This window comes from Triplophysa rosa, linkage group LG23, assembly GCF_024868665.1.
Source record: "Triplophysa rosa linkage group LG23, Trosa_1v2, whole genome shotgun sequence".
NCBI lineage: Eukaryota > Metazoa > Chordata > Actinopteri > Cypriniformes > Nemacheilidae > Triplophysa > Triplophysa rosa.
Window position 1 is genome coordinate 10,464,612 of NC_079912.1, and position 26,232 is coordinate 10,490,843.

General features: G+C 38.0%; 1 protein-coding gene across 4 annotated transcripts in view; it reads right to left on the reverse strand.

Annotated features, from left to right (window-relative positions):
* Nucleotides 1–26,232, reverse strand: part of pou6f2 (POU class 6 homeobox 2) — a 100,457-nt gene that overhangs the window by 24,531 nt on the left and 49,694 nt on the right. For all 4 annotated transcript variants that reach the window (XM_057322156.1, XM_057322157.1, XM_057322158.1 and 1 more), the window contains exons 5-6: nucleotides 25,287–25,669; nucleotides 1,828–1,965 (exon numbers count right to left, since the gene is read on the reverse strand). In XM_057322156.1, the coding sequence (XP_057178139.1) occupies nucleotides 1,828–1,965; nucleotides 25,287–25,669 (521 nt within the window). The remainder of the gene's footprint in view (nucleotides 1–1,827; nucleotides 1,966–25,286; nucleotides 25,670–26,232) is intronic.

Genomic DNA, 26,232 nt, shown 5'->3' on the forward strand with positions numbered 1-26,232 from the left:
ACTGGAGGAGAGTGTGGACGACAGGGGACAGTTTTAGTTTTAGTGAGACCCTGTCAAGTCCTTAAAAAAAACAGGATAAACCCTATGTTTTCTCACGATTACCCATCATGCTAAAGTAAAAGACACATGTTTTGTTTTACTGTAAAAGAAAATTTGACCTTTGTCATTTTGAAAAAAAACTGAATAATTTGTCAAATTATAGAAATAACACAGGCAAAAAAATTAAGCCATTAGACAAAACAAGGCAACAGATTTAAGTTGCAAAATGATCTCTTAGCATTCTTGCCCAACACACTTTATGAGACAGTGTATGCTTTAGCTGAGGGAAATTCTCCTACTTTTACCCTGAGCTCAAAGCAAAAGCCACATTTGTGTTATTTTAGTAATCTACTATCAGCCCAACATTAACGCCTGTGAGCAAAATCAACAACCAAAGGTCTTCTTTTCTCTCATCTAATGCATTGCCTCTTCTCCTTGTTTCCCCTTTCCATCCCCTGCTTCAATCCAAGGCATCATCTGCTGCTCCTCTGGCCACGTCCGGGGCCTGTATTAGTATCATCTTAATGTTAAAAGCAAAACAAGGGAGGGGGTGAGACTCAAAAGGGTGGTGGGAGTTTTAGCGGGCTCGAACTGAATAATGCGTGTTGGTAATAAGGTCAGGAGCGGAGCCTGCAGCCCTGGGCTTTGACCGTCTCAGTGACCTGATTATGTCAGCCAGTGTCAGCCGCCACGACACTACAAACGCACAACGCATCCCATCAACGGCATCACTGCGCCGATACGTCCAGTCACGCCCCGCAGGCACCTTCAGTATAGACGAGGACATACCAGTTTGTTAGGTAACGTCAACCATACACGAGCGCATGCACGCTTAGAAAACTGATGTGAGTGACAGAGCATCATACACTTAAAAGCACAATGTTCTGAATGTAAAAGTTATTTCATGTGCACTGAATCTTGCATGAGTTATGACAATTGTCATTTTGTACTAAAATGATTTTTCAAGTTTTCTATAAATTTTATGTGTTAGTCTGACACAACAAACTAAAAAGTATATGAATGTCAATGTATTTGTAAACATTTCTCTGCCTGTAAAGTTGTTCTTGCGTAAAAGGCCAACGTTTACATTTTTAATCAGGGTCAAAATATTGTTGTTGTACGTTTCTATGTATCCAATTTACAAAAAATACTCATGTACAAAAATCAGATCACAGAAGTTACTGCCCAAAAATGCATCATTGCATATAAAGCAAAATATTCACATCTCTCGCTGAGGGCTGATGGGATACATAAACAGGCCCATAGCGTGCACTTTCTCAAACAACACTTTCCATCATATTAGAGAACAGGAAGTGTCACTAGAAGGGGGAATGAGACAAGGGTTAAGGTAAATAATGCCGCTTGTAGTGTAAAAGGGCACATTGGCTATACAATCTTTCCTTTAATATGGGAGCGGTGTGCACCTGCGATAAGATGATTCATTAGATAGGGCTCCGCTCTGACAAGCCTCATCGTTCAAGCCTCCGGGCCACTGATGGAACAATTCTGCAACCGGCCCAGTAAATATGACAAGGTCAGCGTTTTACCCCACGCTGTTGTCCAATCAAAACGCTACGCCCCTCTCCGACTCGCACTTACACGGCTAAAGATGAGCAGCGGAGGTCATCATTAAAGACTTGTTTGGATTTTGTTTTCTTTGTAACATCAAGTTTCTACATGTCAATGTTGAGTTTTAAAATGTGAACTCTTGTGATTAATGTATTAAGTGTGTTTTTCAGCTTGATGTTGTGTTTTAAAAAATAAGGTGAGTGTGTGTACTGTACGTACCTGTCCTTGTGCATTGGTGACCAGTTGCCCTGTGACGCCCTGCAGGCTGGAGAGGGCATTACCAAACACCTGTGACCCGGCGATTGAGCCCATCGCTGCTGCCGCGGCAACCGCTGCCTGACTGGCCAGAGGATTAAGCTGAGAAAGAGCACACAGAATTACAAACTAATGAATTACGTAAACAGTAAGACTTTATTAATACATGAAAAACATCTGAACATAAAAATTAACACCCTAAAAAAAACTGAAAAGCCATAAATGCACCAGTAAAAATCTGTTCATGTTGTTAATAATGATATTAAAGTACATTAAAGTATGTCTGTCTACAGTGTGCCCTTCAGAAGTATGTCTGTAATCTTTAAAGAAATATGTTTAATAATAAATAAATAAATAGTATAGACGGTTTCATCTGACGCACGCGCCTGGCCCGAAGTTAACTTCCAGTCTGTGTTTGTTTATCGGTCTTGCTAGTTGCTAATAATATAACTATTACATTTATATTAATATTAATATTTTATTGTATAATAATTGTATTAAATAAATAATTGGTTTATTCTTATTGTATGTTAATTTGATTAAATATACAATTAATGGGTCATGTAACTTTGTCGCATTTACATTTAGCCAAGGAAGCGTTCTTCGACTGATAACCCAAAATAATACTGGCTAGATATACATTTAACTTGCTAGCTAATGTAATTTACTTGTTTTTTTTTTTTGTTGTTGTTTGTTTTCAGAAATAACAGTGACTATTATTTGCGGATGTGTACCGGAAGATAAGTTTGGACCACAATGCACATTAACGTTTGATAATGTTGTTGCTTTGAAACCGTCTATAAGAGGGCTTGGGTAAGGTCAGCCAAACAAGAAAGTTGTTTCAGAGGTGGAGCAAGTTGTTATATTTTAACAGAATATTACAAAAACAAATTTACACTAGTAAATTGTCCACAGTAACATAAGTACAAAGGGTTTATTTTAATAGCTAACCTAAACATCCTTAATAAAAGTTGAATTTACATGGGATACATCTATTGCTACTAACTACTACTAATAATAAAGTATTTTCTATGACTTTTCTCTTATTTTTTTCTTTAAGCATAAACTCATACAGGTCGAGAGTTAAAAATGCAACCAGTTTCTGTTGAAGTCCCTGTGAACCAGATGTTGCGATTGTCTATAGTTACGTATTCTGGCATATTTCCGAGTAAAACAGAATTCTGAACGAGTAAAAATAGGGGGCGTGGCTTGTTGTTTCACTGAGATTTGATTGGATGTATAAAAAGAGCCATTGCATTTTGAAATGGATCTGGGAGCAGACTGACAGCTGAAGGGAGGAGTTAACGTATGCTCCGCCCAAGTCGTCTAACGTACGTCATTTGAGATGAATAGTCACTAGAGGATGGATTTGCATTTTCAGGTTTTACCTGTAAACCTGCTATTTACAATAAACGCTGCAATATTTCATGAAAAAATCGGAATCGTCATGTTTAATTTCATTGGGACTTTGATTTCTATTCTTTTAAAGTTCATTTGTTTTGAAAACAAATCAGCACTAATTAATTCTCCACAAGAAGACTACAAATATAAATAGTACAGAAATACATTTTAAATGCTAATCTAAACATCCTTATTATAATAAGAACACTTGAGAAGTAAAATAATGTCAAATTAAAATGTATTGTCTTATGATAATAAACAATATTTTTCTTTATTTTTTCTTATGTATAAATATATAAGTTTAGGTGATTTATGACTTGCTCTCAAAGTCTCAAGCAGTACACAAAGGTTGAGAGTTAAAGACAGCAAGTATCTGTTAACCTTCTGCGGTCGATTTCTATTCTCCTGGTGTGCATTGCCAGTGTTTTAAACACACACACATGCACACAGGTGAATAAATCAAGCTAACTTCCTAATAAGCGAGGAGAATGCAGTGCTTATTTGATGCAGGGCTGTAGAATTAGGTTCTTTAAGTAGATCAAGAGCTCACGCAGGACTGCACACAGACTCCCCAATTACTCATCACAATGAGGCAGTAATGGAAACAGCGCTGTGAGCAGACAGAGGAGAACAGGCGCGGTGACAGCAGACAGAGGGAGTCAAAGAAAACACAGAATCCTAATGGCAGTCAACGGCAGCGAGTTATTTCTCAAACCAAATTGCTATTCTTTTTGATGAGTTCTGACTTTGCCTCAGCTACGAGTTACGGCGTATAATCCCGAAACCACTGAGATGTTGACAGAAAGAGAGTTTGCAGGTGTGCAATGACGAAATGTGACGCCATTGTGATTTAAAGGTCAAGAAATTTAGCGGCATCTAGCTGTGAGGTTGCGAATTGCAACCAACTGTTCACTCCTCCCCTGTCGCTTTCGAAACACAACGGTGGCTGACACAGCACTATGATGTCGTCACGTTTTCGCTTCTTTGTTGAAGGAGATAATGTATTTACGAAACGCGTTCTGTAGAGCAGTTTGTCCATTTAGGGCTACTGTAGAAACAACATGGTGAATTCCATGTAAGGGGACCCGCGGTGTTTGTAGATAGAAATAGCTCATTCTAAGGTAATAAAAACATAACTCTTCATTATGTAAGGTCTTTATACACCTCTGAATACATAGTTATTTATATTATATTGCATTTCTGTCAATAGATCCTCCAAAAAATTACACACAGCACCTTTAAAGAAACAGTTTATCCAAAAATACAGCTTCTTTTGTCATTTACGCACCCTCATGTGTGTTCTTTTTACAGTAGAACACAGAGAAATTTACAAGTTGTAATTACACGAAAAAGCACAGAACAATTTAAGGGAATAGAAGTTTTTGGCTTCATAAGAGACACTTTGTGTTCTACAGTCATACAGGTTTTACAACAATGAGGATGAGTACATAATACCCACTTTTCATTTTCGGGAAGACTACTCCTTAAACAAAGTACACAACAGCATCCAACAAATTTCAGGCAACCCTCGCCTCCCATTTCCTGTGTCCCCCCGTCTGTGACCCCCCCCCACCCGGCTCTCAGCGGAGGCCGTTCAGCTTTGTTAAAGTGAGAGCATTCAGCTGCCATTCATCTTTCATCTTATCACACCATCATATATTATCAGGCTCTCTGAAATCAAATGATGAGAAAATACCACCCAGCGATCAATACTTTTTCATTGACAGTAAAGGTTAAGCACATTAAGAATGACATCGCATTTGTCTTATGAAATCATATTTCATGTTGGTGGCCCAAAATTGGCTGAGATTGATACCGCGTCCCCTGGACTGAAAGTCATCCATTTTTTTAGCACTAATCACAGAAATCGCCTCTTTGTTGCCGTCGTTTTCTTTGTCCTTCTGCAAAAGTCAAGTGCCAGTTGATAATATCAGCGACCTGGAACGTTAAGGGCAACGATTTTAGCTCGTCTATGCCTCAAAGACGTGGCAATTGTGAGTGATAAAAGCTCTCAGAGACTTGAGGACATTTTGGCTTCTTCTATCATTTGTCAAGAGATTTTTCACATGATTGATCTGTACGCCACGTCAGCGGTGAGATGCTACTTAAACAACCACAGGATATTTCATAATGCTTCAGTCCGACAGTGCCTAATGTGTGCCGGTTTCGCCCGGGTCTTCTCTTGTTGTTGCATTAGTAAAATTTCAGACAGCTTATGATTTTTCTGCGGCGTAAACCTGGTGACAGCCACGAGTGCTTATTTTGTTAAACAGAATGGGTTTGTGATTGCAGTTAAGGTGCCTATGTGGAGAGCATCTTATCTCGAGCTAACATCTTCAGATAATAAAAACATGTATCTCTGAGAGGGCGTGAGATATAGAGAGAGAGCACGAGAGAGGACAGGGATGGCAATATCAACCAAGGATTGAATTCATAGATAATCCTTTCAGCCTATCAGATAGCAAACTCTCTCTCTCTCTCTCTTTCTCTCTCCTACAGTCTCTCTTAAAGCAAACAGATCAAATGTGTTATCTTGGAATGATAAGATGGTCAGTGAATTATCTGAGCTGATACATACAGAATCTCATCTAGTGATCCAGTCACAACTGAAGGTGGTTTTGTTGATAGTTGAACTTGTGAAGTGAGTATCAGAAGAATCTCAAAGATGCAACACTTTCTTATAACCAAAGCTGTTTGACTATATGATTATATGAGATTCAAATTTAATGTTTCCAAAAAATATATTGTTATATTGTTTTTATGTTTAGTTAAAATCTGAAGGCTTCAGATAAAAAGAGGATCATTAAGGCTGGCTCGACTGGGTGGACATTCAGATATCTTGGTTGAGCAACAGAATATAATCATTTTTACATCAATGGACACGTTGTTTTTTAAGAAACAATACAAATAAGTTTTTTAATTGTCAGCTGGATATCTTTGGAGGGGCTCAAGGACAATCTGGGCTGCAATGCTCCCCCTAGTTCCCAGACCCGGCCCTGATCAAAGGTGATTAAATAACATAAATAAAAATGCATTTTCATTTTGGGCTGTTTCATCTTCATTTTTTAACTTGAAAAGACACATGCCATACAAAAACTTCACTGAATCACGAATATCCAAAGCCACGTTTTTTTGTTTGTTTGTAGAAACACACGTATGCATGTTAAGTGGGTGCAATACATTATTTGCACATTATTAAAAGATGATCATTTTTTGCACATTATTTTAAAGAAGATGTGCTCTTTAATTTTTATTATATTTTATAATAATTATTATATATTTAACATACAGTACTGTGCCACCCCAACTTTGTTGTATTTTTTATATTCTTGTTTTAATGACCATCCATATATTATTCGATCTCTTTATCAAGATACAAACAGAAAATACAGGAAATATATGTACACACACAATTTTTTTTAACAAAATGGCTTTGTCAAGCATAAGACTATGTAAGACTAAGACTAGGTATTCAATGTGACCTCCCTTGGTTTTAAGCACCTCTTGAACTCTTAAGTCTATACATTAGAATAAAAAATTAGGCCACACTAAATACTTGCCACTTAAGTCTACTGTACATAAGCTGTTTTTCTGCTTTTAATACTGCATACACTTTAAAAACTGTTGTTTTAAAAACAACACAATCTGTCCTTAAAGGTCCAGTGTATGAAATTTAGTGGTAATAATAAACCCAAAATTACTCATAATGTGTTAAAATTCCATGACACAAAAACATCCTTTTTGAGAGTGTACAACTATTTTTTCATTTTCTGGTTGTATTCTAAGATACAAAAGACTGAAAAATCATCATATACGGTCATTATACCATTGCTTAGGCCACATTGCTGAAATTGCTGCACAGTACGGTTATACAATATGAAGAGGCCTTAAACCCCATAGCTTCAGATATTGTTTATCGGTTCATTCGTGTAAATTTGGGAGGAGATCAATAATATTTAAGCCCATTATAAAATGCTCGGCAGCGCAGCGGGGCAGATTAGGACTCTGTAACTTGGGGGCAGCAGGAAGGAGAATGTGAGGATTGTGGGGGATTGCTGTGTTTGTCATCTAAACAGGTGATTTTCCGGCAGGCTGCCTTCACTTGGAGTCGTGTGGGGAGGCAGGAAATGGCGTTACGGCTCCACTATTTGTTTTGATTGCATGTGTGTGTGGATCTAAACAGCTGGCATCCTTTTTCAGGGAAACAGCAGGTAAACAACTGGGTAAATGTTGCAAAATGGCTGTCTGTCCTTACTTTTGCTCTTTTCTTCTGTGAGGTTGAAGTCGAAGAGGACAATTGAGAGAATTTTGTCTATGTGTGAAATATCAGAGAGGTAAATTTATTTAAAAAGTAACTGACCTTGAATAAAATATCTCCAAAATGGTAATTTTTTGTGCTTTGAGGTTGTTCTTTTATGAATCATGAAAATAAAAAAGCAATGTCGCTTTTTAATATCATTGTTGTCTTGGAGAAACATCTGAGATGTCACATTTGTTAGGAATCATATTTGTGAAGAAAGAAAGAAAGAAAGAAAGAAAGAAAGAAAGAAAGAAAGAAAGAAAGAAAGAAAGAAAGAAAGAAAGAAAAGAAAGAAAAGAAAGAAAAGATGGAGAGTGTAAAAATCGTCACACACGCTTTGCACCCCATGGCAAAGTGGGTGAGTAAATTTTAAACTCTATTAAGTTCTGCGAGGCCTGCAATGGCCGTTTGACCGGCGGGGTCAGATGGAGCAACAACCCATGTAATCTCCTGAACAAGAGAAAAAGCAGCTTGCCGTTACCATGGCGAGGGACTTCCTGACATCAAAATAAAGCACTCAAAGCTAGTTCATTTTCTGCCTGTTCTGACAGACTGCAAATTCAGACTTGATCGCTTTCACTGCTAATACAATAGAAAGACACAGAGCCTAAAGGAAATACTCCTGCTTACACTACAGGTGAACAAGAGCTAAAATTCATACACCATCTTTAAAAATAAAAAAACGATTAAAATAGTGCTGTCAATCCATTAAAAAAATAATCGGATTAATCGCACATTTTTTTCTGTGATTAATCACGATTAATCGCACATAACATTAATGTTTTAAAATATACTTTTACATTCTAATAATTTCACATTTAATCTTCAAATTAATGTAGAAACAGATTTCTTTAACAGCATCATTTTATGAATGAAAGCCAACATTCTGATATTAGTTCTGTAACTGATGTCTCTATTAAATTAATATTTATTTATTTATTTTAACATTAATTATAGCCATTCAACAGTATGATTGAGAGCTTTCATGTCTAACTGGAAGGAAATATACAGAAATTAAATAGAAGTTCTCCAACACTTTATAGTCTTTAATGCTAAATTGTAAATTAAATACAGAAGAATTCTCATTAAAGCAACAAAAAACATTGAATTAATGTTTTATTTTGTTCTTTGATTAACATTAGTGACAGGAGTCACAGCAGCAGGTTTAAGAATGCGGACCCTTTAAGAGCTGCCGTTCTACGCAGATCTGACGCCCTTTCCCATTTTCACAACTCTTTGCATTCATTTAAGATTTTATTTAACACGTTGAAGTGTTTAAAAGCCTGTACACGAATAAGAGCATTATTATATAATGTAACAACAAAACAAACGGATGCTGCGTTAATTGGGTTAAATATTTCTAACGCGTTATGGGTCATTCACACGGTACGCGGTGAACAGTGGAATTGCCACGTGGCAGCCACCTTCAAGCTGATGTGGCTGTCGCTGCTGTTCACAGAAAGATAAAATATTTTTATCTTCAGCTTAGCCTGCCCCACAGAGCCGTGCCTGTGGAAGTTGCAAGATATTAGATGCACAAGCATCGCTTGGGCACCACCTCCGCTCTGCCAACGAAACGGCCCGCGTTTTGCCGCTTACCGCATGTTTCCCTTTGAAAACGAACTGGACAATCGCGACTGCCGCATACCGTGTGAATTCACCATCAATCTGAAAAAAAATGAATCACTTGCGTTAACGCATTTAGGTTGACGGCCCTAATTTAAAGCATTTATTAGCAGAAAGTATAAAAATCAGTGAAAGATTTACTATGATCTTAAGACTGGGTCATGTCCAATGCAACAATCCTAATTTTGCATTTTTGTAAATATATTCAAGCCACCTTAAACCAAGCAATATTTACTTAAGGAAAGCTGAATTGTCTAAGATTATAAGACTTCATGGTATATACCCTTTCATACAGCCGCGGAAGAAATTTCTGGAATTCAGAAAAGAGTTTTTCTGAATTTACTATGTGTTTATGTAAAATGATAATTTTTGTTGCATTCTGTGAACTAATAACAATATTTCTATCACACTTTCAAATAAAAATATTATTTCTTATGCATTTACATGCAGATAACAGAAAAGATGCTCAAATACTGTTCATATTCACTTTTAAGCAATACAACAGTAATTTTTGTACATGTATTTAGGAAAAGTAAAAAAAAAACATTTATGTGATACCCTCGAATTTTATGAGTTTTCATGTGTTTTCATCATTTACATTCACATTCACATTGCTCTTGGATGACTTTACGTCACTCCTGAGTTTTGATTTTGTTGAAATTCAACAGACACTGTACTGGAATGGCCACAAGACATCTAGAAAAGCTGAATAAATCTGGAATGGTCTCTTAATTTTTTTTCCGCGGCTATACAGTATATACAGAATATTTATATACAGTATAACATAAAAATATATACTTAATATAGTTTTGCTTCATTTAAAATATATTTACAATTTAGATTCAAGTTATTTCATCAAGAATTTCTGTTTCTGAGGAAGAAACCAATTTTTTGCAGTGCTCTTGACTTAAATGTTAAGACAATGGCTCTGCCTCAGACAGATTTTAAACATCTAAAACACAGCGAAAAAGACATCTTTGCAACATAGCAATTCCTCTGTCAATCACACCTCCATTTCACCCTTTCTCCTTTCCTCCCTCGCCCCCTCTATCTCTCTATTTTTTCCCATTATGGAGAGTGGACATAATCAGAAGTGACACATCTGAGCATGCTCACGGCCTCCCCAGCGTCACATCCAGACCTTATGCTACCTCCGTCAAAAAAGCTCTCTCTTTCTCCCATGTTCCCCAGTCTGGAGCCTCCCCTTTGCCCGGGTACATCAAAACACCATTAGACCGTCCCAAACACCTCCGCTCCCCTGTCGGACCCTCTGAGCCCATCACCTGGACTCTTCTCACACCACTGACGCTGCTTACGAACCCCCATTTCACCTTCCCATTGACAAATAAATACACAGTTGAGAGAATAACTGAAATATACAGACTCGAGGGAAGAATAGGTGCGAGTGTAAAAAATTGAACAGGAAAAGAGACATGCGATGCCGTAAAGCTGCAGAAGCTATGCTAAGTTGGTTCAACCCTCCCATGATGCATTGCTCTCCAAACCGTGGCCACCTCTTCTGGCGCACACGAGAACTGTTTAAAATGCTGCACTTCATCAGATAAAAAGCACAACTGTTGGGAAGAGAGGGGGCAAGAGGGGTCACGTATAATGGGCCAAATGCAAATGACAGAGGATAGAAAGAGGAAATGAATGACAAATGTACCTATAAAAGTATGATGGACTGCCCAGAGCTGACCGTCAATCATGTGACTCATTAACTCCAATCATAATTAACTGCTTTCCGTGTCATTATATAAAATCCTTTTTTCTCTAATACCATAATCGTTGTCCTTAAAATCTATACAGGAGTTTTAACACATCAGTCATCTTTGCTCTATTTTTGGTGCAATGGGGCAGCGTATAGAGCAGCCTGCGGGACGGTTTCAATAAATATACATTTTCTACTTATAAATTCCATGTTTGATCATTTTTCCTGTTGAAAAATTACCACAAAAGTTTTGGCCACATTCCTATGTGATTGATTAAACGTGTTTGCTGTAAAACTAAAGTTTCAAGGAAAAGTGCTGACCGCAGTGTTATACATATAGTGCAGTTATCTCCGTATGAAGTTTGTGAAAAAGTGATACATGATTTCAGCCATATACTCTCCTGTTAGATCTGTGGATGTTGGAAAACTAATTGTTAAACAGAGCATCGGTTTTATGAAAAGTTTATATTGCATTTTCATTGGCCACCAGAGACAGAGTCTCCATCAAATTTTAATCTCCACTGTAATTTCCTGTAATAAAAAACAGAGGAAAATAATAAAAACATCAAATGCAACATGATCAATGGCTATTTGTCTTTAAATGACTGAGCGCGAAATACTGCATGTCCTAATCTAAAAGGAGACACGGAACAGTATGTCTCAATTGAAGGAAACTTTAACTCTTTTAATACATCATGTCAAATTCTCCTCCCCGGCATTTGAACAGAATGCCATCTCTTTTCACCTGCTGTTGTCTGACATACAAATCCAGCATTTGAATGACTTTAATATTGGCTTAATCAATGGCTGGTGATCTTTTGATGGCCTCTATTCAATAAAGCCTGGCGTCGGCCGTGTGCGAGTTTCATAACTAGAATAATGGTAAATGATTACTCCTCGGCACGGCGTCTCGCGGTGAGCAGGGCTAATGAAGAGAAATGGTTGGCTTTGGAGCCGGGGCTGCCAGATGCCATTTGAGAACTCAGAGCGGAGAGATTAATGATGAGCGAGCAGGCCTCTGTGGCTATGATGCGGTCAGAGGTCCGATCGATAACACACACACACACAAATCCACAAGTTTATATACAACCGCGTACGCTCTTGAGAACGCATGCAAATTCTCAGAAACAAAATTTAACACATGCACACAGTGTCTATAAGTGGGGTGATGAATGGACGTCAGGATGCGGTATTGAACAGACCTTGTCTGTGTTTTCCGGGCTGTTTAAAGCGGTCAGAAAGAACTTAACCTGTGCAATCTGTTTTATACAATTATGTTGTTATCTTGCTATAATGTGCTATTATATTTATGATGTTTTTCCATGTATGTTTGAGCGTGGAGGTTTAAAGAAAACAGAAAAAAATTGAAATTGTAAAGAAGATGTGCTTTTTGTACCAGAAATTAAATGAGAAAGATATCCACTTCCAAAATCTCCAAAACTGTACGGCAATATGAACAGGCACATATATATTTCAAATCAGCAGTAAAATCTGACAACAATAACATTCATTTTGCTTCTTCCATCTCAACTTCTGATGAAAAATGGATCTGTCCAGCTCGCACATTGCATGTACATTGAAGAGTAATATAGATGCACTGATATATCGGCCAATAATTGGTACCGATCGATAAAAGCAAATTTTCACACTTTTGATAGTTTAAAAACAGCCGATGATCAGGGCGATATTTCCTGTCAATCAAAATAAGACAGGAAAAGTGCTCTTTATTTAGAAAACGTTAAGAAACATCACCAGTTTGATGTTCAATATTAACAGCCATTATATGAACTAATACCATGAAGAAAGTTATGAAATATTAATTGAATCTTCAGAATCGTTATTGGTACTAGCAGGTATCGCTCTAAACAATCGGCTATCGTATCGGTGAAGAAATTTTGTTTTGGTACATCTCTAGTAATAAACATACCATACCTTTATGAAACAAATCGACAATCGACAAAAAACAACCGACTCATTTAACTGACAAATCTTTTATCAAAACTCGCATTCATTCATTCACTCGCAAACATTCATTCTTTACTACTGTAGGTATCTAACTGCATGCTCCAGTGCCCTTCCTCGATCTCTTCCTGAAAATAATCCCTCATTTTCGGTAAATAAAAAGTTGCTTTGCTTTCAGCACCCAGATTTTCCTCACTGGCTGCATCACATGCTTTATAAATATTCATACCATCCGCCGTGCTGCTGTTGATGGGCAATAGTCTTATTTTCTGCTTCAGTCACCAGTGCACATTTGTATTTTCATATAGTGAAGTTTGTTATGTAAGGCAATTTTCTGCCTACTTAAGAAGGGCTGGCTATTGGTCTGTATTAATGCGAGAGAAAGAAAGAGAGAGAGAGAGAGAGAGAGAGGGAGAGAGAGAGAGAGAGAGAGAGAGAGAGAGAGAGAGAGAGAGAGAGAGAGAGAGAAAGAGAAAGGGAGAAAGAGAGAGAGAGAGAGAGAGAGAGAAAGAGAAAGGGAGAAAGAGAGAGAGAGAGAGAGAGAGAGAGAGAGAGAGAAAGAGAAAGGGAGAAAGAGAGAGAGAGAGAGAGAGGGAGAGATGAATAAAGACATGGAGAAATACGAGATGAGTACAGCACAGGGCTTAGATAATTTTGTATTTTTTGACAAAATTTTCTGAATATTTAACAATTTCATTTTATCCAATTATTTGTATGTTTATTTAATCTTGAAATGATGTCTTTGGCATAAGATACATAGTCGAGCAGTTGCCAGAAAGTATGTACTGTATAGACCACTTTGCAAGATGTAAACACTGGTCCAAAAGGACTTTTGGTTTTTACAAATAGAATAAAATCTTCGTTCAAAAATATTCGCTCAACATTTTGTTTTGGTTATAAATGTTGTTGGTTGTATTTTGTTCAAATGTTTGTGCAGTTTAAAGTCACCATAAAACGGAAGTTGCGATTGAATTCCTTTTCATATCGTGACGTATATCCGAGTGCAACGGCTTCTGAAATTAGAAAAAAGTAGGGCGGGGCTTTATTTTGCCATTCTCATTTTGATTGGTTTGATGTAAGTTGGGCGTTGCCAACTAAATGGTGGCAGATTTGAATGCCAGTTTACAGTCTGTTGTGGGGGGGGGCTAAAATGCCCTTTTGTTGCTTACGTCATGTTGTGAAGAGTTTTTGGTGAGAGGGGGAGAGGAGCTTAATGTTTTTGATTAAAGATTACAAGAGCAAATCAATTTTTAAAAAAGAATGGCGTGCACGGATAAATCATTTATCATAATCACTGCAACACTATGTAAAACACTTAAGAAATTTCCTGTTTGATTTCACAGGTCACTTTAAAAAAACTAAAACATGAAGTTATTTTGGACCAGCGCAGTATTGTTTGTTTCCTAAAGTGGTCTATATCAACATACTGCAGCAACGGCTAATTGAAATCGCTATTTTTGTGAACATTTTGTGTAACATTTACATGACAAATTACATTTAAAATGACATTTTTATTTAATTGTTCTGTAAATAATGACAATATATAAAACAACCCGAATAATGCTTTTTAGACATGGGCTAAAGATCAAATAAGTGATGATATATCAAATAATGATAAGGGAGAAATTCAAGGGCAGGTCTGTTGAAAAGTGGATCACTTTATGGACTGGAGACAGCAGCGTGTGCGTGTCTGTGCGTCTGAGCATATGTGTGTTGGAAGGGTGCCTGACCTTGGCAGGGATGGGGTTTCAGAAGCGCGCTGTAATGATGGCTGATTGCTGGGGAATGGTGGAGAATGGACAGAGAGACAGACAGAGAGAGAGAGAAAGGAGCAGTGAGGAAAGGCGGGAGTAGAGGAAGCCTTCATAATTGCAGCACTCCTGGGCCTGAGTCTCCTGTGGCACACATCAGTACATCAGGAGGGGTGTGTCTCAGAGAGACGGGCCGAGAGAGAAGCTGAAGGAAAGTGGGGGTAAAAGATGGGGTGACTTGGGGTGCAGGTGACTGGAGGGCTTGAGCAAAAGAAAAAAAGAGAACAAGGGCGAACGAGTTAAGGAGAGGGAGAGGTCAAAATGGGGATTGGTGTAAGGGAACGATCAAGTCAAATGTTATTGCTCAGAAGTTGAGGAATTATTTAGCTTTCAGGCTTTATTTCCCTTGCATGTTCCTCCTTCGGATAATAATGGTACAAGTAGACACAAACAAAATAATTGTCGTAATAAAGTAAGAGAATGGGGCCATACAATTCAGATATTTATTCTTCTGTATGAGAAAATGAAAATATTGAATTTGAACTTCACAAATTTTGAACGTCAGTTGATATCCCTGGTGTCTTGGAAAATTTCAATTTACTTTAATACCTTATAGAGAATACGGATTTACTCATACTGTGTCCTAAGAACTTTAGTGAATCCTGATTTGTGGTGTCAAAAAACAGGAATAAAATTGTGTCATTTTGTGTCGTCCAAGAAATAAATAAATAACCAAACATTTTGTCACTGGCAAATCATCTAATAATGATATCATAGCATTTCACATGTTGTTAAGCTACTTTTAATGGCAAGCAATTTTTTTTACAGCAGCATGGTACAGTTATGCCATTTACCAGCAGGTGTTTTGTTGAACTTTGACCCCTTTCCTTATCCCTGATAGACCAGTGGTCGGGACCACGTTGCTCTTTTCAAAAACCACGTGGCTCGCCAGGTGTCTTACCCTTCACCGTCATTTGATTGCCAATTCACGCATGCAGTGCTATGCGCAACCAACACAACACTAATCAACAGCAATCGACGTTTGTAACCTATTGAGCCCGCAGCCCAGATCCAAGCTACCAGAGCGCAGGTTGCGCAGACGGATCGCCGTATGACATCAAAGTGCCACGAGAGCAGAGCTCCGCAAGCTTTCGAAACGTTCTCGCGGTTCTCTGATGTCAGACATTCGCCGATCGGTCTGCAGCATTTCAAGAAGTCCAACATTCCTAAGGCAAAGTCAGAAGACACATATGCAGTATTTTGTGAGTATTAGTAGGAACGTGCACTTTTTAAGATGGTTATATATTAGATATAATGAAGTTTAATTGAATGGAGGCCTAATTTAAACCATTAAGTTGTTTATAAGTAATGGAAATATTTTTTTTGGAGCCCCAGATGTATGCACTGTTTCGTTTGTTTCACTGTTTTTGAGTTGTCTATGGACATGTTATCTTATCGATGGAAAAGAACAATTGATCCCCACAGGGACCATAAGTGAGACTGTGGTCTGTGGACATAAATCATAAATCAAGTATTGATGTCATTGAAATATATATACAGTATATATATATATATATATATATATAATAGTAATAAATATATAAATATAAAATAGTAGTTTCTGCAATGGCTTTTTTGCAAAAATGAATTAACCAAAACTAGAAAAATGGCTCCTTGGTTAAAAAGGTTCCCGACCCCTGTGACAGACCAAAGTCCGACAACAGATTTGCCTCAGTCAGTCTCTCTGTCAAACGTTATGTGGCCCAAACTAGACCTCCACAAATAATCAGTAACTGTTGAATAGTTTTAATTTAATTTAATACAATTAATATACAATAAAATATTAATATAAATGAATATAAATTGAATATAAAATAAATTGTTATATTACAAGCAGACACAGACTGGAAGTTAACTTCAGGCCAGGCACGTATTAGGCGGCTGCACATATGAAAAAAACCACCTAACCCTAAAAAATTCTAACAAAAGGTTTCTCAGCTGTTTTTTGTAGTATTAGGTGTCCTTAATAACATACTAAAAGTTTACCAAAGTTTGACCACTAGAAATGTATAATTTTCAAGATGGCGTCCAAGATGGGCAGGTAGCCCTTAAAATATCCTAACTCCTTCATTATTTGACCTAGCCAAGTAATCTTGGTGTCTAACCCTATGTTGTCTGGGTCTATGAATCCATTGGACTTGTCTAAATTGCACTGACATGATTACAAACTTATGGAATACATGATTTTGTGAGATTACTGTAAGGTTTTGTCTTTGTTTGGGGTGAACCAGAGATGTAAACGATTTAGCCTATGTCATGTAACTCCTACTTAGTATGTGTTTTTGGACACATTTTTTGCTTAAACACAGACTTGACATTCAATGTAAAAGTTATTGCACCCAAAAGTAACTTAAATTGGAGTTGTATAACTTTGATCATAAACAACTCTGAATTGGCCCGAACAGAGGCCTGTGTATGAACCCTCTAAAATGGTCACTCATTTAAATTTGAATAAGGTAATAATACATATGTAATGCATCCTCTATAGATGTTGTTAGTATAAAGGTGGCATTATACTAAACCCAACAAAACTAAATTCACAATTTTCAGCAATTCAGAAGATGGTGGAAGAGAACACTGACATTTGATATTGCTTGCCTCGTTGAAATGTTGTTGGCAGCACAGTGTATACCATTTTGCTCAAACAAAATTCATCCTTGACTACTTAAACCTCCCACCCCCCCACCCAGATTTCTAACACATGAAAAAGGCCAACAATGTAAGTTTGTTAATAGAGGATGACACTGTTGAATTAGCTTGAGGAAAAAGTACACTCCAAATGCAATTTTGACCATGAGTCATGTTGTTGTAAACCAAGAAACTTGCCCTATTTGCTGTAAAAACTTAAGAGATGGCTCTGATGTGGTTGAGGTTCATCAGAAGGGAGCTGATGGAATAAACAATGCAAGTGTACAAAGAGGCGATGACGTACACAACCAGGTGATTGAGACATCTGTCCACCAGCAAATGTCCACGAAAAGCTCTTTGCACTGACTTTCCAGTCATCATGTGCTGGACGGCATTTGATCCATAGACAACTTCCATAATGTTCCTGAGTCCTGTTCCTTCCATCAGTGTGCCTATTGCACCAAGTAGGTTCATAAAAGTATGAAAACCTCCAAGCATTAAGACTATGCTTTTAAGGGGACTACTCTGTGGTGCATCCATGATCATCTCTGCTGCTTTCCAGTACAGTGGCTGATCAAACGTAATAACGGGTGGAGCATTGTGTTTGATAGCCAGGTCACAAACAAAATCCAAGGTGGACAAAATACACGTTTTGTCTCCAGAGTACAGGTCAATCATTGGAAAGCAGCAGAGATGATCATGGATGCACCACAGAGTATAGTCCCCTTAAAAGCATAGTCTTAATGCTTGGAGGCTTTCATACTTTTATGAACCTACTTGGTGCAATAGGCACACTGATGGAAGGCATCATTAGGCACCATTTGCTGGTGGACAGATGCACAACTGCCTGCCGAACACAACGGTGCTGTTGCAGGGCATATGGACTACCATGCATGCCTGCTTGTGGACCATGTCAAGTTGGGAATTGTGAGAATCACTATAATCAACCTCTATGGGAGGAAGAGTGTGACGACTAATGGTACATCTAGTGAAGGTCACAGTTCAAAAAAGTATAAAAAATAAACCAGAATAAGAGGAAACAACTGAAGAAAATAGAAAAAGTTATGTATAAATAAGAATAGTATTAAAAAATATATAAAAAATAAAAGGCAAAAAAAAGCATTATAAAAAATATATGAAGAAATAAAACAAAAAAATAAAAGGGGTTAGCGGAACTGAGCCTTCACGTGGCAGCCCTGTTTTGACTAATTTTACAGTACCACACAGTTCTAATGAATTTATTCTTTATTGGAATCAAAAGAATGGTTATGAACCACAGAAACCACCAACACTAGGCAAAATGATTTGAGAAAGGAGAAATATGCAATTACTTAAGGGAAATTGTACTTATTTTTCGCATAAATATGCTTGTAACCAATTGCTTTAATATATAGTTGTACTTGTAATCACTTATCTATCATGCAAATATGCCAATGAGAATATTACATGGCCAAAACATGTATCAGGCACCAGTATTCCTGGTCTAGGAGGAATACAAAGGAGTAATGGTAATTTTAAGGATCTGACGGCCACCATTTTGAAAATGGGGCCTTTCTTGGAGTCAAATTTTGGTAAACTTTTAGTATGTTTTTAAGTACATCTGATACTACTGTAAACCACTGAGAAACCTTTTGTTAGAATTTTTTGGGGGTCAAGTCATATTTGTAGCTGACTATATGTCCGATGAAGGCATCTCTATATCTTTTTGTTTCTATAAGTTTGAATATTAGGGCTGTGAAAAACAATGAGCCTACAAATTCATTAAATATGTTAAAAAGTGCACATTTTTTAAATGCCACATTGACATGAACGTGACGTTCGAGTAATAGTCGAGATGAAATGATTATGAAAGATCCTGATGGTGACTGAAATGATGACAGCTATGATGATGATTTGTCTGAAAGGAAGATGTTCCAGCTGCTTACTACTTGCTCATTTGTTCAGACCACTGATTGTTTCACCGGTTATAGCTTCTGCTTGGACATTTTTACATAGCCAGTTGCATTTTATTTTATTTTAATTTCTGCCACTTAAAATGAATTCTTAAAATTTTACGATTATCTCACAGTGTGCATGTGTATGTCTGTATATATGTGCCTATGTACATGTGTGGACGGTATGCCCTGCTTCCCTCCCTCTCTTTGCCACAGACCAGCGCGCGTGTGTGTGTGATGTGTGCGCGTGTGGCTCAGAGCTGATGTAAGCCAGTGGAGTGGCAAATTACAGCAGACCTACAGCTGTAGGCTGACATTATGATTAATTTGATCAGTAATTTCTCCTGTTTTTCATTTTAATCGCTGTGACCATTCTGCTGTGGCAGGTCTCTCAGATCTAATTAAGATCAATTCCGGTGTAACCGGCTTGCCCACTGAGCAGGCACCCCCCCTCCCAAATCCCTGAGTATCCTGAGCGTGGAAAAAACCCCGTCGCTCCCATCAATCAGCACCTGCAAATCCAGCGTGCCTCTAATCAGCCAATTAACACACTTAGACAAATTTCATAATCTCCACCGTCTGGTTGTCATCACAACAGCCCAGACTAACCTCCCCTATGATTGTCTTTTAATGCCTGTACATCTCTCTTCAGCCAACACAGCTGCTCTTAAAGAACGGTTTGCAGTGCGGTGAAAGAACAGCAGTTTTTCACATACGGATTGGGAGATGGGTGGGAGAGGTTTTAACCTTTTAATTGTCACTAAATGTATTGAGAATACACATGAAAAGGCACAAACCAAATTTAAATGGTTGTAATTCAAGAATGTTTTGAAATATTTAAAGACAGTCTCTTATGAAAGCAAACACTTGGCAGATTTTTGCTGACCAAAAACTCACTTTATCACATTATTTTAGAGCAATTACTCCTTCTGCATAGTTTATTTTAGAGATGTACACCTTCCCAGTGATATATAGTTTGTCATGAATGGATTAAAATTGAATTGTTTCAATGTTTCGGTTGCTGTAATGATAATTCTAAACAGTGTTGTGTTTACTGCTGTGACAGTAGCTAAGCTATGTAAAAAACAGCACAGTAGTTTTTCCAATAGCAAATAAACTAAATAACCAACTAAACCCGTAACAAACCCAAACAAGTTGTAATGTAGCATAACAAAGCACTTTATGAGTCACATTATATATAACCAACCTGATCTCACAGGAATTCGTAACTATTTTACTAGGTGGCTAATTCGTATGAATTCGTACGTTGTGAATCGTACAAAAACGCACGATCGCTAGAAAAAAGCAATACTGAAGCCCCACCACTAACCCCGCACCTAAACCTCTAAACGTCACTGGCGCGAAAGCAAATCATTCTAAAATGTACGAATGACAAGTCATACGAATTAGCCAAAATTAGCCACCTCGTAAAATAGTTACGTATTTGCCATAAGATTGTACATGAGACGTATTTGCTTTGACTTTCTCTGCAAAAAAATATTTTATTTTGTAATGGGGCTATCACGATATCACATTTTATCGTGACAAAAAATAATTTGAGGTAACAGTATTATCACAATATTTATTTACATGGTTTTTTAATGGACAAATAATGCTATCAAATTCATCTTTAATTTTGTTTGTTTTGTGTTTTCTCATTTTTTAGCAACCAAATCACACTTACAATTCAAGCATAAGGTTTGGAGAGAGTTTGTAATCATTGTGTCTCAAGGCAAAACATTAAATGGGTGCTTTATTATTTACGATTTTATCATACATTAATATGATATCAATAAATCGTGGGTTTTATATCACGGTTATTGAGAATACCGGTGTATTGTCACACTCCTAGCATGTAACTATACGGTTAGCCTATGTAAAATATATTATCGTACTAAACAACTTTCTAAATGTTATCCTAAAAACCCATTATTTCACTTCCATTTAACTGAAAATATAGTGACAGGTTAAATGTACAAATGTGGCACACTTTTTAGATTCAATTCAAGTTACACATTTTCTCTGTACATGCATTGCCTGGGCCTCAAACCCATGACCTTGACATTACTCGAGATTACTCTACCAGTTGAGCTACAAAAGTCAGTTTGTGCAGCTGGAGGCATGATCACAGCATGCGGCAGAGTCTCACTGGAAAAATCATAAACTTTATTCATCCAGCTGAAAAGGAACTCAGGGTCAGGCGCCTACAAAAAAACGCCTGTCTGAACTTTTGACCAAATAAAGAAAAAGCAATAACAAGAGAGAGGGACGGAGGGAGAGAGAAGGCGGTAAGCGCTTTGGACACGCTGACTGTGGTATTATCAGAGTGGGATGCTAACTCACTGTCATGTTGTCAGTTCGGGTACAGAAGGCCCCTATCTGGGCCTTTAGGTGTCTTCTGATAATAGGAGACCTGTCTGGCCTTCCAGAATGATTACACCCAAAAAGAAAAATGGGGAGAAAGGAAGACAGAGAGGTTGGGGTGGTACCTGTGTGACCAGAAGGTGTAATTATGACAGAACCTGGAAATACACATTCCCAAAATTCTTTAGCCGTTCGCCGTGTCTAACCGCCGCTGTCCCTGAAGGCCAGTAACAGCGCTCTGGTGAAGCTTGCTGTAACTTTCTCAGTCAAACGCAGACATAAGCCTAATTATGGACTCCAGACCCTCAGGAGAGCCGGCCCTGCCACACACATACACAATCTCATTGCTTAAGTGGTAATGTGGACCCCCACGAGGAGGGAACTTCAAACCTCTTCTGACACACACACAATACACACCTCTCACACACAATGAAGGGTTGGTAATGACGCTGTGGTCTCTGGTGCCGCTCTCTCTCTCTCTCTTTGGATTTACAAGAGGGTTGCACAGTGACTCTTAGCTGTAAATCTAATCACAGACCTCCGGGATAGAGAAACCAGACAGTGCTGCCTAAAAACCTGTAGATAAGCTCTCCTAACACAACGGTAAGTGTCCCTCAAGGTTGCAGTTTTGCCTCAGACCAAACCTAGGAATGTGCTAACTTTTTATCTGTCTACTCTACAGAATTTACATTTACAGGAGACCAATGGATTCATTGAAAAGGGTATTTTAATCATCCCAATGAGAAAGTGGTTAAAAATAGAAATCTTTTAACTTCTTAAAATGTTTCTGGGTTTTTTAAATTTCTATAAGCAGCTCTGGAAAATTTTTGGAGACCATTGTGTATGGTCTGGGGCAGTTGTCTGTTTAATTCAGAACTTCAGGTGTGACAAAGTCACCCAACAGTAATGTCAAAGACTGTATGCATGTCAATATGAATGAAAGCTTAGTTATTTCATAAAATCTATTTTTTCTAATATTTTTTTAAAGGAGAAATGTGGAAATTATTGCGGCATCTAGTGGTAAAGTTGTGAATTGCAACCAACGGCTCACTCCCCCCTCCCTTTCGAAGCACTACGGCGGCACTCACAGGACAAAGATGTCGACACGTTTTCGCTTCTTTGCTGAAGGAAATAAAGTATTTACAAAATGCGCTCTGTAAAGCAGTTTGTCTGTTTAGTAGTAAAAACAACATGGGGAATTTCATGCAAGGGGACGCGCAGTGTATATAGATAGAAATAGCTCATTCTAAGGTAATAGAAACATAATGCTTCATCGTGTAAGGTCTTTATACACCTCTACATAGTTTTGATAGATTGCATCTCTGTCAATAGATCCTCCAAAAAATCACACACTGGATCTTTAATTTAAAACATTAGTATTGTGTTCATTTAAATCAATATAAAAAATAGTTTAATTTGCAATATTCGAGGTCTGAAAACATCTACTTGACTGGTTTTGGCCATATAAATTTTCTGCAAATAATACCAACAAAAAGCAATATTATTATTTGGAATATGGGAGAAATGTCGTCAGCAGTTCAAAGAATCCAACAAAAAATATTATTTACCTAAAAACATTTTGTAAATTTAGAAAAACTGAAAAGAATTTTGGTGTGGTCACTTAATTTTTTCCAAATCTGCATTACAAATCTGATACTAACCCTATGGCATTCTACGTCTAATATTTTGTATAATGACCCCTAAACTGTATATTTTTTACCATTGTCCCTACCAAACATTTTCATACATCTTTGCTAGTTTATCCTTGTAAGTAGCCTTGTAATATGCAAAATTATGTATAGCGCAGTACAGTCTGACAGATGTTCAAATACACATTTTTACTGAAACTTTTGGTTAAAAAACATAGACATGTAAGCGCGGGTAGCTGCTCCTGACTACATCATGGATCAAGTTCGGTTTTAGAGGCCTCATTGTCACACCCTCGTTTACTCTATCACCACTGATACACCTGTATCACACATTAGAGTGTCTTGATGATAACTTGACAAATGGAATCAGGTGTGCATCAACTGTAAATGAAGAAATATATGGAATTCCTGGCCATTCCTAAGGAATCCCTTGGAAACCACTAGTTCTGGGCTCTGGAGACCATTAGGCATGGGCCCGACAGGGTCCAGCTGGGCCGGGAAGAGAAACAGAAGGTGAAATAAATGGCTAAACTGATGGCAGACATAATAAGGGGGAAGGGGGAACAGGGTTGAGGCACAGCACAGAGCAATAAGGACTGTGACGCTGATGAATGCGGGGAAAGGCAGAGAGGCGACCCTGGCCTCTCTCGATCTAAAAATGAAACCACTGGGACATATTGGGAGGAGGGCGTGTTATTAGTGACCGACGAAGACAGCCAGACGAATAAGAGAAAGACAGACAGACATACGTACAGCATTATGAATGATGTCATTTCGGAGGGTCTTTGTTTGTTATTTAGTTATCTATTCAGGTGTGAAGTTAATAAGTTAACTAAACCAATAATAATTCATATGTGCCATCTGTGGTGTTTGTTTAATTGTATAAGTCTGCGTGACAATAACAGAAAACCAAATCAAATTTCAATAAATTCAACTAAATCACTGACATATGGTGCCGGGGATCTCCCAACGCAAGATCTTATTTGCAAAAGGTAAAATACATTGAAAACAAATCTGCTGAAATAGTTTTTGCTGCATATGCCGTACATTTTCAGAACATGTCAATAAGTGATTATCATAAAATTGTTTCAAATCAGGTTACCCCAAAAACATCATTACCCATAATTCAATATTCTGCTGCTCTTCATTTCCAATAATAGTCTACTGCTGTCGCTAGCAAGATGGCCGGGATAAACTCTTCACAATAAACTTTCAATTTTCATTCCTTTTCAGGGACTGCCTTGGCAAACGGGTACCTCCTCCAAGAAACAATATTTGTAATATCCAAGATTTCCCCAGACAGATTCAATCATTCAATTGAATTACCGCCCCATTCTCTAACATTCATCCAAGACTTCGTCTCACTCCGGAGCTCCATTCCTCCAGACATGTTGTGAATAATGTAGAAGAATGAGTTCTTTAAGTGAGACGACATCATATTTAGGGGTCATTACATTGAGTCGATCGGTCTCGACTGCCCCCGTGCCATGCGACGCTCCAGAGCGGCTCCCATCGCCAGTCAACTTGTATTACGGCTTTAAATAGCTTCACTTTTAGTGTGTAAACAAGAGTCAAACCAGCTGAGGAGAAACGCACAGAAGGTTGCGGCTGTGAGGAAATATGAGCTTTAAAGCTTTTGTGTATATCTCTCTCTCTGTTTTCAGATCAAGAGCACCCAAATTGCAGCGTGCTGTGCTTCTTTATTAAAGTTTTAGGGCTTTTAGTCCTTTTCTATTCGCCTTGGAGTCAAAAGTGTTGTCTCTTAGCCGATATGCATGCTTTCTTTTCTATGAAGATGAATGAAGAATATTGAGGTTCGCCCAATCAAATACTTTCTGAAAGAAAAGTTCCCCTTACTAAAACTATAGCAAGCAGGTTTTAGATGTAACTTTTGTCAACACCAGACACGAAAAAGTGTGCTTGTCGTGCAATTTCATGTCTTTAAGATTGAAAGTAAAAAACAGGCCTTCATATAAAGGAAGTCTGATTAAGGATAAATGGTCAAAAGTTCTCAAAATCTCAAAATAGAAATCTTACCTGTAGTGGCAGAGGAGGCGTGACCGGTGACGGTAAGCTACGAGCTGGTGATTGATTTTGCCTGTGACTGGGCGGAGACTGCGGAGGCTGAGCTGAGCTATGATTGGTGGAGGTACATCCGGAGCCTGCAGATGGTCCAGACGCTTGTGACTGGATGGGTGGAGTGAGCTGACGGTGACTGGGTGGCTGGAGATGCGTCGGGCCGCAGAGCTGCTGCTGCTGTTGCTCTCTTTCTCGTTGCTGTTGGTCTCGCTCGCGCTTTTCTCGTTCACGCTGCTGCTGTTGTTGTTGTTGTTGCTGATGATGATGATGCTGTTGCTGGTGATGCTGAAGCTGCTGGAGTTGCTGGAGATGCTGGAGCTGTGAGTTTAGGGTTGAGGTAGCTGTGATGAAAGAAAGCGAACGGTACAACTTGAATTAAGAGTCTTTGTACAGCAACCCAGAAAACAATACCTTAAAAGGGACAGTTCACCACCACGCCATTCAAACCCTGACTGTTTTTTTCTGTTTAACACAAAAGGAGATACTTTGAGAAATGTCTCTGTGGTGATGCACCAACATTCTTCTAAATATTTTCTTGTGTGTTCGGCAGAAGAAGGAAAGTCCAGGAGGTTTGAAACGACATGAGGGTGAGCAAATGATGAAAGAATTTTAATCTTAGGTTGAACTATGCCTTTAACAAAACATACCCACAATGCACTGGAAATGTAATTTGTAATTACCCGGTATAATTTGGCTATTGAAAAATAATCACAAAAATAGAACAACATTTTTAGATTTTTCTTCCTGTTATAATTTCAGCTAGTGTTACGTGTCTTGGCCAACATGTATTGCTTAGTACTTTTCCTTGGTCCGTAATTGCAGAGCCTTCACTGATTGCTGGCCATTACATACTGTCTTTTCGGTACATTGTAATTATTGAACAAGCCAAGCTGAAGCCTTCAAG